The sequence below is a fragment of the Microcaecilia unicolor genome, chromosome 3 (genome assembly GCF_901765095.1).
Source record: "Microcaecilia unicolor chromosome 3, aMicUni1.1, whole genome shotgun sequence".
NCBI lineage: Eukaryota > Metazoa > Chordata > Amphibia > Gymnophiona > Siphonopidae > Microcaecilia > Microcaecilia unicolor.
In genome coordinates, this window is record NC_044033.1 from 487602504 (window position 1) to 487616567 (window position 14064).

At 40.2% G+C, this 14064-nt stretch overlaps 1 protein-coding gene across 2 annotated transcripts in view; it reads right to left on the reverse strand.

Moving 5' to 3' along the window:
* The window catches only part of ELOVL4 (ELOVL fatty acid elongase 4), a 35696-nt gene extending 24211 nt beyond the window's left edge, over window positions 1-11485 (reverse strand). Inside the window, exon 1 of one of the 2 annotated variants that reach the window (XM_030195632.1) lies at window positions 11433-11485. In XM_030195632.1, coding sequence (XP_030051492.1) covers window positions 11433-11457 — 25 coding nt within the window. In that variant the 5' untranslated portion in view covers window positions 11458-11485. Of the gene's footprint in view, window positions 1-11112; window positions 11379-11432 lie in introns of those variants that run through there. The other variant, XM_030195631.1, reaches the window with a different exon arrangement.
* Window positions 11486-14064: the final 2579 nt, after the last annotated feature.

Sequence of the window (14064 nt, forward strand, 5' to 3'; positions counted from 1 at the left end):
ACAAATATTTAGCCCTACTCAAATAGCTTTATCCTTTTAACAGGACCACACAAATAGCTTCTTAACAAACTGATAATACATTCGTAAGAACATAAGCATTGCCATACTGGGAAAGACCAAAGGTCCATCAAGCCCAGTATCCTGTTTCAAACAGTGGCCAATCCAAGTCACAAGTACCTGGCAAGATCCCAGAAGAGTAAAACAGATTTTTTTGTTGCTTATTCTAGAAATAAGCAGTGGATTTTCCCAAGTCCATCTTAATAATGGCTTATGGACTTTTCTTTTAGGAAATTATCCAAACCTTTTTTTAAACCCTGCTAAGCTAACTGCTTTTACCACATTCTCTAGCAACAAATTCAAGAGTTTAATTACACGTTGAGTGAAGAAATATTTTATCCTGTTTGTCTTAAATGTACTACTTACTAGCTTTGTTGCATGCTCCCTAGTCCTTGTATTTTTGGGAACAGCAAACAAGTGATTCACATCTACCCATTCCACTCCACTCAGTTTTTTATAGATTTCTATCATATCTATGAAGATGTTTTGTTTTGCATTGGTATGTATGTTTTTATGGAAACTGCCTAGTTTATAGGTGGATTATAAGTGTTTAAAATAAATAAATCTCCTCCCAGCTGTCTCTTCTCCAAGCTGAAGAGCCATACCCGCTTTAGCCTTTCCTCATAGGGAAGTCATCCCATTCCCTTTATCATTTTTGTCGCCCCTCTCTATACCTTTTCTAATTCCACTATATCTTTTTTGAGATGTGGTGACCTGAATTGCACATAGCATTTGAGGTGCAGTTGTGGCGCGAAACAAAGGCATTATAACATTCTCCAAAGGCTTGCAGTTAAGGCTAGAGTTAACCATAGCATCAGTATAGAGCAGAGCTGATACACAGGAAATTCCAGTTTAGAGTTTTTTTAGATTGCTGCACAGCTTTTTTCCCCCATAGTATAAAAACATTTTCCCTACAGTTTTAAAACTTGAACTTTCTGCCACAGCCTACAACATTAACAGATAGCTTCTAGAAGGCACAGCAGGGCCTAATGCAGCTACATACAAAGCACTGATAAAGAATGCTAAAAGAAAATATGATTAGAAACTTGCTGCAGAAGCAAAGACTCACAGTACCATCTTTTTATGTACATCAGAAGCAGAAAGCCTGTGAGGGAATCCATGGGACTGTTAGATCATAAAGGAGCAAAAGGGGCATGCAGAGAGGACAAGGTCATAGCAGAGAAACTCAATGAATTATTTGCTTTGATGTTCACAGAAGATGCAAGAGATCTATCTGTACTATAAATGGGTTTCAAGGGTAATGATGCAGAGGAACTGAAAGCAATCTCGGTGAACCTGAAAGACGTACTGAGCCAAATCAAAAAATTAAAATGTAGTTAAGTCACCTGGACCAGATGGAATGCATCCAAGGGTACTGAAAGAACTCAAAACATGAAATTACTGATCTGCTGTTAGTAATCTGTAACCTGTTGTTAGTCGTCCGTAGTACCTGAAGATTAGAGGGTGGCCAACATGACGCTGATTTTTTAAAAGGGTTGCAGGGGTGATCAGGGAAATTACAGACCGGTAAGCATGATGTCAGTGCCAGGTAAAATAGTGGAAACTATTAAGAATAAAATTATGGAACACATAAATAAACATGATTTAACGGGATACAGTCAGCATGGGTTCAGCCAAGGGAAGTCATGTCTCACTAATTTTCTTCATTTCTTTGAAGACATGAATAACAAGTAGATTTAGTGTATTTAGATTTTCAGCAAGCTTTTGACAAAGTTCCTCATGAGAAACTCCTGAGAAAATGAAAGAGTCATGAGATAGGAGGCAATGGTCTGCGGATCAGGAATTGGTTATCGGACAGAAAGCAGAGGATAGGGTTAAATGGCCATTTATCTTAATGGAGGAGGGTGACTAGTGGAGTGCCACAGAGATCAGTACTGGGACTGGTGCTATGTGACATATCTATATATATAAAAGGCAACCCCAACGTTCTGAAGCCTCCACGGAAGTTGAGGCGCCCGAGATATCCGGTGTGCCCTGGAGTGTCTGCACCACCCTCGCGTCAAAACGTCATGACGTCGAGGGCGGAGCTATTGACACTCGAGGGCCGAAATGGCCCACAGCGAACAAGGCAAGTAGCTTCGAGGGACGGAGGGAGGGGGCCCCTTGCTAGCGCCCGTTTCATTCCACTCAGAAACAGGCATTTTTTCCTAGTTTATAAATAATATATGGAAATTGCAACGATGAATTAGATTATTAAATTTGCAGATGACACAAAATTATTCACATGTTGACTGTGAAAAATTAGGAAACTGGAAGACAGGGAAGCCAAATGGCAAATGAAATTTAATGTGGAAAAATACAAAGTGATGCATATTGGGAAGAATAATCCGAATCATAGTTACCTGATATTAGGGTCCACCTTGAAGGTCAGCACCCAAGAAAAGATCTAGGTGGTGTTGTAGATAATATGCTGAAATTTTCTGCCCAGTGTATAGTAGCAGTGGCCAAAAAACGCGAACAGGATGATAGGAATTATTAGGAAAGGGATGGTAAATAAGAAAGAGCATAATACAATGCCTCTATATTGCTCCATGGTGCGACCTCACCTTGACTACTGCGTTCAGTTTCTGGTCGCCATATCTCAAAAAAGATATAGGGGAATTAGAAAAAGTTCAAAGAAAAGAGACCAAAATGATAAAGGGGATGGAACACCTCTCATATGGGGAAAAGCTAAAGAGGATAGGGCTCTTCAATTTGGAAAAGTGATGGCTGAAGGGGGGATATGATTGAGGTCTACAAAATCCTGAATAGTGTAGAACAAGTAGAAATGAATCGATTTTTCAAAAAGTACAAAGACTAGAAGACACTCAGTGAAGTTATATGGAAATACTTTTAAGACAAATAGGAGGAAATTTTTTTTTTTTATTCAAAAGATAAGCTCTGTAACTTTTTGCTGGAGGGTGTAACAACAGCAGTTACCATATCTGGGTTTAAAAAAAAGGTTTGGACAATTTCCTGGAGGAAAAGTCCATAGTCTGCTATTGAGACAGACATGGGGAAGGCACTGCTTGTCCTGGGATTGGTAGCATGGAATGTTCCTACTATTTGGGTTTCTAGGATAGGGGAAACAGCAGAAGCGGATGACTGTGGTCCACTATGTACAAAAGTCCAAACAGATAAGTAGTGCGACCAGCAGGGCACTTCCAATGACAACTGGAAGACGGAACTGAGGTAATGACAACTTTATTTCTATAATAATGTCCAACATGGTATTGTGTTTCGGCAAAGTCCCTGCCTCAGGGGCCTTGGAAGTATTGAGTACTTGCTGTCTTTAAGAAGTCTGCCAGGTACTTGTGACCTCGATTGGCTACTGTTGGGAACAGGATACTGGGCTAGATGGACTACTGGTCTGACCCAGTATGTCTATTCTTATGTAACAACCACCAAATGATTGCTGGCATAGCTAAATCATGGCATTAAAGAACCAATTAAAGTAAAACAGGTATCTGTTAAAAATAAAAAGCAGCTGCTAATAAGAAAAACAGTAATGCGTATAAGCTCATTTAGACAAATAAGGTGAAAAAAATACGAATAAAAGCCTATGAAGAAAGAATTTTTTTGGATTGAACTAGTAAAGATGTAACTACTGACAAGGTTTCAAGTAAATAAATTAGTAAAGTGGTGTGGTAGCCATGTTAGGCCACTTTTAAATGTAATAAACAGAAATAAAACAAAACAGAGAAAAGAAAATAAGAAACTTTTTTATTGGACTAACAATACATTTTTTATTAGCTTTCGAAGGTAACCCTTCTTCTTCAGATCAGAAAAATCGGCAAATGTTGACAAGTATCAGAACATACAAGTGAAACACAAAAGCATTCCAATGACAGTTACACAGGAAGCAGGTGGGGTGGTTAGGTGAGAAATAGGGAGAGCTAGGTGAGTAATAAGAGGGTGACAAAGCAGTATAATTTTATGGTTTATAATGGGATAGAAAACCAAGATTTTTGTTAAGTCTTGTTTGGTGAGTGTCAAAAAATGTCATCATTTAGACTTCAAATGTCTTACATTCCTGCAACGTTGATGAAGACTTAAAACACTTAAATATGGAACTCCATAGCTGTTCCCATAACTTATCTGAGATGCATTGTTGGATGTCCTCCTCCCAGCATCTAAGTAAACCTATACATTTAAAAGGAAGCTTACTTAGGATATGCTTGTAAATGTGGGAAGCAGCGTGGCCTGTATGCTGGAGCCATAAATTTATATCAGCACGGTCTGGAGTTTGAGATATACGCTGAATTTGCAAGCTGCTTTTCCTCAGCAAAGAGGTAATCTGTAGCCATTGATAAAGTTGGGAATCAGCGAGAATTCAGTTTTCGTATCTATGAAGGATTTCCAAGTTTGCTTTTTAAAGTCAATAAGATCATTAAGGGTCCATATGCCTATGCACTGCCAATCAGACCACGATACTTGCTTTTATCAGTTTAAAATTTAGGGTTGTTCCAGTCAGGCACACGTGCTATAGAGGACCAGGAAATACTTAAAGACTTATCAAAAGATGAGAGTAACTTATGAATAGTATTAATGATTGAATTGGAGATAATACTTTTAGGAAGATGCATGCCAATTAGATGAGAGTGTAATAATGGGTCAATGATAACTTGCTCAAACGCTAGCCATCTAGGAAGGCAAGCCGCGCTCAGTGGACCAATCCATTCCATGCCTTGACGCATGATAAAAGCTGTATGATACAGCTGAAGGTCAGGAAAACGAACTCCACCAAGCAATTTAGGCAGTTTTAATTTACGCAAAGAGATTCTAGGTACCTTAAGATTCCATAGGAAGTTAGAGAGCAATTTCTCCAGCCTTCTATAGAAGAAACTGGAAAAAGGAAGAGGGATTATGCTTAAAACATATGTGATCGATTTCCTCAATTATTACTTTACAAGGAGTGAAGCCTGTGACAGCTGGGATTACTTTAATCAGTGGGATTCGAATTAGAGACTTAAGTATATGTATTGTTAAATAACTTCTGGTTTTTAAAAGAGAAAGAATGTAATCAGATGTATTATTTCTAACTAATATTGGACAATAGGTATGTTTTCAATGAAATGATTTGACTATACACCGTATTGGCCTTGAAGAAGCCAACCAGATGATCAATGTGGAATAATGAATTAGACGAGTAATATCTGGGGATAATCAGGTTAATACCACATTTTTTTTTCTGCTTCTGTTTAATTGATCTCCTTGTCTTGTTTCACTCTCCCTATTTAGTGGTCTAAGGAAGAGAATAGAATTACCTGACTGAAATAATTCCTATATATTACTTTCTCTGTATTTCTGGCAAGTTTTTTTATAGCTTGTAAAAATTTAAATGGTTATAAATAAAAAATAAAAAAACAAAACATATGTGATCTTGGGCACTAACATCATTTTGATAGTGTCCAATCTTCCCCACCAAGTTAAGTTTAGCGGGGACCACGCTGATAGAGAGGTCCCAATTTTTGCAAAGAAGCATATCAGAATTAATTTTAACAGTAATTGAGAGCCATTCCCATTGTAGAGGGAAGACTTGAATAGAAAAAGGAACACAAACATCATTCAAAGGCATCAACTCTGTTTTATCCCAATTAATTTTGTATCCAGAGATCTTAGAGAACTGAGAAATTAAGCTGATAAGAGCATTCATGGATGCTTGTGGGCTAGTGAGATATCGCAGTATGTCATCTGCATAAGCTGAAAGTTTGAACTCTTCGTTGCCCAAGGAGATGCTGGATATATTTTTTGATTTACGAATAGCCAGGTTCGCGGGCTAGGTTAAATAAAAGGGAGAAATAGGGTAGCCTTGTCTAGTACCTCTATGCAAAACAAATGATTTAGAAAATTCCCCATTAGCTACAATTCGTGCAGAAGGTGACAAATGACAAATATAGTAAATGCAACATATGGAGAAAGAGCTTTGGAAAACCAAATTGCTCAAGAACATTAAATAGGTAGTTCCACTCTACCCGGTCAAAGGCTTTTCCAGCATCTAAAGTGACAGATAAAACAGGATAATCCTTTAACTGAGCAAAGTGGATAATATGACATAACAATCTAGTATTATCAGCCCCATATCTGGATTTAATTAAACCAGCCTGATCTCTATGAATTAGGGAGTGAATAACATTTTCCACTCTACAACACAATATCTTTGCATAAATTTTGTAGTCTGTATTTAAAAGAGAGATAGGCCGATAGTTTTGTACAAGGGTATAGTCTCTATTGGGCTTAGGCAGAACTACAATGTTTGTGTCCAAAAAACGACCAGATGAAGTTGACGCAAGTAGAGTATGGAAGTAGGCCAAGAGACGAGTTGACACAGAAGACAAGAAGGATTTATAAAACTCAGCCGGCAGACCATCCGGACCCGGTGCTTTGGCTAGAGGAAGTTTTTTTTGATTGCAGAGACAACCTCTTCGTGAGAAATAGGTTGTCGGTTAATATGTTGCTCTGAAAGATGAGGCAAGTCCAATGATGAAAGAAAATTGGAGATTTCAAGGTCATCAGCTGTGATTTCTGACGAATATAGAGACGTACAGAAGGATTCGAAAGCCTCAAGAATTTGGGAGGAGGAGGTCAAGGAGGAACCTGTGGATGACCGAATGACAGGTATACGCTGTTTGATTCTCTTGCCTTTCAAATAAGATGCAAGCAGTTTGCCAGCTTTATTGGATTCTGAGTAGTATACAGCATTTTGCTTGAAAGAAATTGCATTGGAGATGCTTGACAATAGGGAGTTATATTGCATCGAGTGACCTGAGCTTTTGAAGAATAGGTTTAGACGATGAAGTATATAATGACATTTCAAGTTGACGAATTTCTTGTTCGAGAGTAGAAATTTTAACATTATTGGACTTCCGAAGGTGAGACGAGTAGCTGATAATTTCACCTCTCAGCCAACTCTTGAAAGATTCCCAAACCGTTGAGAATAGAGGGATGGAATTAATGTTGTTGCCCAGTTGCATCTACACCACTAGCAATTAAATTGATGGAGAGCATGGTGACCAAACAGCTTACCGACTACTTGGACAAGTTCTCAATACTCCACGAATCACAATCGGGTTTCCGTCCCCTCCATAGTACCGAATCTGTGCTAGTCACTCTCCCAGCCAAATTCAAGCAGGAAATAGCCATAGGTAAAAGTATACTTCTTCTACAATTTGACATGTCGAGCACATTCAACATGGTAAATCACAATATACTACTGAGACTTTTAGACTATTTCGGAATCGGTGGAAACATACTCAACTGGATCAAAAGTTTCCTAACCACCAGAACATACCAAGTGAAATCAAACTCAAACATATCACCACCTTGGAAAGCAGATTGTGGAGTACCTCAAGGATCACCACTATCACCAATACTTTTCAACATAATGATGATCCCACTGGCCAAATCATTATCAAAGCAAGGCCTCAACCCGTTCATCTATACAGACGATATCACAATTTACATTCCCTTCAGAAGTGAAATATAACAAAATAAATTTTAGTAAGAAACAAAAGCAATTGGGCAGAAAGAGTATACTCCAACGAGGAAAGGAAAAAAGCAGAGATAAGAAAATCCCTTGCGGGGACATGAGCCCAGTATAGACACCAGGAGAGGGCCTAAGCCAGCATTAGAACTACAACAAATATTCATGTTGTAGCAATGTGAGAGCAACATCCTAAACGAGAAGAATAAACATTTGCAGTTCAATTCAGCTTTAAAAATATCAATTTGCAGCACAAGAGACAGCATCGAGAAACTTCTGCAGATCAGCAGGATCATTGTAGTGCTTAGTGGTGCTCTGAAACGTTACACGCATAACTGCAAGGTACAGAAGTCCATATTGTGCTCGTAAAGCTTTCAACTTAGGGCGCATTGACAAGAACAACTTTCGCTTTTTAGCAGTGGTTTTAGAGAGATCGGGAACCAGAAGAACTTTTGCCCCATTATGAAACACAGGAGATTTAGATCGAATAGCATTTAAGATTAACATCATCTGGTCATAGCGCAGAAATTTAACTATTATAGGACGCGGGTAGTCTTTCCCAGGAATAGGTCGCTATGCTACTCGGTGGGTATGTTCTATATCAATTATAAAGTCGGTTGGAAGTGCCGCAAGTTTTATTTTTTTTTTTTTTTATTATTTATTCTTTTATTCATTTAAACAATATTTACAAGAAACATCTTGCTTAGGAAAGTGTCGTATAAGTAGGAACTATTGTAAAAGGAAAATATTTCTCAGAAACAAGCATATAAATCTGTACACTTTCAAATTTATACGACACTCAAGTCCATAATGGGAGATCCAAGATATCAGGTAATCTAAGGGGAGAAATAATATAGGAAAAAAGTACCAGGTAAATCATTCTCTGCTAAGAAATTATACATTATTCTTTAAGGCATTCTCCATTTTAACTGAGGCTACTAATGCTGACAGATGTTCAGGTTCAGTAAATACATATTTCTTCCCCCCCAGCCTTACTATGCACTTGCAGGGGTACCTTAAAAAGAAGACACCCCCCAAGTGCAAAATTTCTGGCTTAAGGAGTAAGAATTGTTTCCTCCGTCGACGTGTCTCCTTGGAGACATCAGGAAATAATAATATTTTGAGACCCAAAAAAGGATTCTCTTTATTACGGAAAAAAAGGCGGAAGATCCAATTCTTATCAGGAAGTAGGACAACAGTCGCCACCAAAGTAGCGGCTGTGACCAATTCAGAGTCAGAAGTCTCAAGCAAAAGAGAAACGTCAATAGGTTTTTCAGTCTCTTGATTCAAGTTCCTTTCTGGGACATAATAAACTTGGGATAAGGGTGGAAAGTCCTTTTCCTGAACATTCAAATTTTCACGAAAATAGCGTTTCAACATATCAAGAGGAAAAACATTTGGAATCCTAGGGAAATTAACGAATCTCAGGTTATGATTTTTAGTATAATTGTCAAAAGCCTCTGATTTACGCCTGAGATTAGTTACTTCTTTTACCATCAAAGATTGTAAAGTTTCCGTCTTCATAACCCTTTGGTCAATTTTTTCCATTTTCTCATTTAAAACTTTAAACTCTTCCTCTTTTTTTTTCAGGTCACTTTCAATAGTCTTTACTCTAGGCAAAAACTCTTCATTTTGCTTAAGGAAACATTGTCCCAGGTTGGACATTAAATCCCACAAAGTGTCTAAAGTCACATTCTTTGGCTTGGCTACTAACTCTTTAGGAAGTTCAAACCTTACTGAAGACTGTAAATCTGCTGCACTTCGACCCTCAGTTTCTCTCTCCTCAATAAATGATGATGATATGGGCAAACTTCCCTCCATTCCTTCCCCCGATGGTAGAGACGCTTCTCCCCGAGGTTCTTTCGGGTCCCCTACTCCTTCCGAGGGAGACCCCGTCGGGTCAAAGAGGAAGGAACTGGCGCCAAGCGGTTGAGGAGGAGGAGTGCGTGCAGCGGGGCTTAAGGTAGTTTCCAGTCCGGGGGAAGCCAAAGTCTCCCGTTCGCCGGCGTTCCCGATCGGAGGCGTTCCGCCTTCTTGTATAACTTCCAGTGGCCTCATGAATCGATCCAAAGGACCAGGTAACGGGGATAAATGCGGGGAAGCTCTGCCCGCGATTTTCCCACGGCATTTAGGCATCGAGTGCCGCAAGTTTTATGAGGAGCGTTTTTACAAATAAGATCATGTCCTTCCCTTCGGCTTGTTCAGCCAGCCCAAGTACTCGAATATTATTCCGTCTCAAGCGGTTAGAGAGATCTTCTATCTCCTGCTGGAGAAAATCAATTTTGTTCAACTTACGGTTCGCCTCCAACTGAAACGCGTTGTGAGCTGACATGCGATCTTCCAGGAATTCGACTCGGGCATTAAACTGAACGAGCTGAGTGGAAATCGTAGCTAACTCTGATCTGATTTCAGAGGTAGCAGTAAGATTTTGTTGCATCAGAACATGTAAAGCCTTGATGCATTCAGCAAGGGATTCCATTTTTTCCTGAGGTAATGGCGCTAGAAGGTCCTTGTCAGGCATGGAAACATCAGATTTATTTCGCTTAGAGACTGAAGAGAGAGTATGTGATCCATCATTTCTGCTGGTTTTTGACACCATCATACCAGGTGTACCAGAACCACGAGAAAGTAGAAGGAATGCAGACTGCTATGGTTCATTAAAATAAAATGCTGGCGAGATAGAAAGCCCTACGCGTCCATACTGGTGAAGGTCACGTGACACCCCCCCCCCCCCCCCGAAACACAAAATTCTAACCTCTTTCTCTTTGTTCTTAGTTAATTGTTTGCGATAGTCTGTGCAACATCTATAAGAAGCATCCAGGACAAGTGTTAGATGCACTGGGATCCAGGGCAGAAATTAAGGAAAATGTGCTAGCCAATAACAACCTTCCTTAAGTTCTGCCTTAATAATGGCACTCAGTTTCGCCCTGGGGTCATTGGTGGTGCTGGGGCCCAGCACAATCATTTGGCTCCCCCTTCCCTTTCAAACCAACTTTGGATGCATCATATAGGCTAGAAAAAGCCAACTCATTGTATGCAGCACCCCAACCACTTTCCAGTCTTCTCAACTCACTAACCTGTCTAATGCGAGCTGAAATTCAAATATGGGAAATAAAGAACACCACTCCCACCAACACAAACATCCCAGTAAGGCGCACAAACTGCACCGCATATTAACACTGCAACCCCCCCTCTAGGTATCTAACAGTAGAGAAAATGAAACAGGAAACGACTGCAACACAATCCAGCACCTGCAGCATTCTCAGTCCCAAGATACCGTTATAAATAATTCAGGCAAAGCTTCTCCTCCCCCCCTCCCCTCGCACCGAGGCTCTTCAATTAGCGTGAGAGTGGGGGAGGAGGGTATTGAGAGCAGGTAAGCGGCAAGCTACTAAAATCCTCCGCAGTGAACCAAAGATGCTCCCCCACCGGGTCTGGCGAAATGATCAACGGCGGAACCACCAGCATCCAAACAATAGCATGATGAAAACAAAAATCATGGGGGCAATAAGGCCATCGTGGGAAGGGGGCTTAGTACCACCCCTACAAAGCCCGCAGCAGCTGCTCCCTACCTGCAATGGTCAAGCTCCATCTGTAGAAGTGCAGCGTATCATTCATCATATCCGACACCAGCTCGGCAAGCCCTCCACGCGTCCCCCAACCCAACAGCTCCATTGTCAGTTCTAACTCAGACACCTCGGAGAGCTCTGCCGCCTTCTCCTCCCTAGTTCTCTAGCAATCACTTAATACCTCCCCTACAGAAAGAAATGCTCCCGACGCAATCTGCGAAGAGACTGCAGCTCCTCCACCACGTGACGCGATTGCTATGGGAAACGGCCCGCTGCTCCTTCTCCACTTCCCCCCCCCCCCCCCCTCAGGACTTCTGTGGTACCTCCCAACCTCCTCCTTGTTGGCATCTCTCAGACAGGTGCACGGTACAGCGGGCTGTTCCAAATGCTGTGTCGTTTTCGTGCGTTGCCCATTTAACCCCTGGAGATGGCTCATAATAGCCGGCTCCGCCTTTCGTCGGACCAGCAATGACTTCCTCTCCCGCTTTCCGCTAGTTGTTAGCGGCGTGCTTCTATAATAATGAGTAGGAGGTTAGGACGCAGCGGAGCGGCGCTGTGTGGAAGCGGAAGGCAGCGGCGTGCTGTGCACTTGTGGAACTGATTCCTTTGCTGCTGTCTGTGTGGGAAACGCGCCAGTTGCTGCGCGGTGCCGGTGTAACGTGGGCAGAGGATGCGCAGGTGGTGGTGGTACATGGAGAGATGCTGTATTTCTTCCCTGCTTGTACTGGACTGTTATGGTGTTTTAGTGTAGCTCGCCTCTACATTGAGCCTGCAAATACTGTAGGTGGGGAAATGTGGGATACAAGTGCAATAAACAAATAAATACCGGCTGGTGTTTTCAGATTAAAAAAAAACAGTTGTACTGTTGCAGGAATTACCACTATTGTTAGCAGAATCTGTGGTACTTCAGGAGTCAAACACCACACACCAGAATGAGAGATAAATCTTCTTTATTTGCCAGCAAACAAAGTAGGACATCAGCTCTAGCTTTCTCTGTGTCCTGTCCTTCTGTGTCTCTTCTTCTGAGCTCTCTCTCGTCTCAGCTCCTTCTCTTCTTCTACTACTACTACTACTTAGTTCTTCTGACGTAAGCTGCTTCTGCTCCCAGTTATACAGAGTCCTACACCTCTCTAGCCCCCCCTTTCTCACCAGATGGTAAAGAATAGATTGATTACCCTGTCTTGAACTAATTATTACTTACACATTACTTAAAAATATCAGTTACATAGGTTTGAGATATTTCCTAAACTGACCTATGACCTGGGGCCTCTCAAACTAGACAATGTGGCACCTATTTCCTGTATTTTATTATTATTTCTCATAATCAGATTCCCAATCAACTTCATACTAACTGGGTTCTGGCATTCATTAAGGGGTCAAGGGGCCAGTCTTGCTTAATGGCACACAGACATGGTTTGTTATTACTTTCAGAAAACCAGTCCTACATTTAGCTATTCATCAAGGAGAAGAGAGTTGACTTGTCCCTGACCTCTTTCACCTAGCTAGGACTGTGGATAATTCAAACCAGATGATGACCTCTTAAACTGCAGACAAAGCTTCACTTGAAAATCAGACACTGGATTAAAAAGATATTCTACATAGAAATAGAACTTATTAATTAAACAGAATAAAACTTATTTTAAAATAAGCAGAAATCAGAATTCCTTATAAGACAAAATCTAAATCATCTAGAATTATCTAAACAGCATTCAGCCTACTCTTTTTAAAACTGCAGTATGCCTTACTGAGAATGTGTGGTAAATAATACCTATGAACAATCCATCACTCAAAAAGGGACAAAGAAAGTTTCATTTCTCTCTGACCTTTCTAACCTCTAGTCTAGCAAAAGCTAGACTTCTGAGTAAATTAAACCCAGATGACATTCCATCACTTTACAGGACTGAACCAAAGTTAAACACCAAATTAATATGATTTCTTTGCCCAGGCTGCCTCAGTACAGTAAGCTAGAAATGAGTATTTTATTGTATTTTTTGTTTACGGACTTAGTAAGGCTAAAGGAGTATAGCTGCTGTATTAGTCCATGTGTATAACTAAAAAATAAAAGCTAATGACCAAGCTGTAGGAGGTACAAGGACTTTTTTTATTGGACTAGTTTAGCACATACGTTTGTGACTCATATTCCCTTCTTTAACTGAAAGCAATGGGGTTTGTTCCTTTTCTGCTGCATTTAGATTCTACAAATGATCCAACAGAGTTTTATTCCCAAGGCAAAATTATGCTCTTGACGACAAATAGATCAACATCAAATTTTGCTTCTCTCCATTAAAGCTCTCTATATACTTAATACAAATGCTTGTTGTTGTTCTAGTTGTAATATTCTAAAACTGTTCTGTTTATTAATATTTAAGTCGCAATGGAGCAACTGGTGTGGGGCTCTTCTTTAAGTCCCCATCTCTTGCCTTTATCTATTCCAGAACGATAGAAAAATAATAATATAATTAATTCCTCTTTCTCTAGCTTACATGAACTTGATAATTATATGGAATTTTCAAGCTCTTGTTCCCTACATTCCACCTTATGGGGCAATCCATTAATCAAAATTAATAAGCATCCTATATTTTGGGAAATTTGGGCAAAAAAGGGGATGAGGACAATTGCTCATGTGTATTCTGGTAGTTCAGTGGTTCCCTTTGAGGATCGCTGTTCTGGCTTTTCTTTACCAGTCAGCAAATACTTTAAGTGGCTCCAGATTAATTAATTAATTAATTGTTACATTTGTACCCCACATTTTCCCACCTATTTGCAGGCTCAATGTGGTTTACATTGTACCATACAGGCGTTCGCCAGTCGGTTGATAACAAATATAGGTTATATTGCAGTCGAAATGAGGTAGGTGTGCATCAGGCACCATGAGGATGAGAGGGATGAAGATTGTATATTGTCCAGTATGATCATAGTTGTGTTGTGTTGCTGGGTGTGGGGATTTACGTTGGA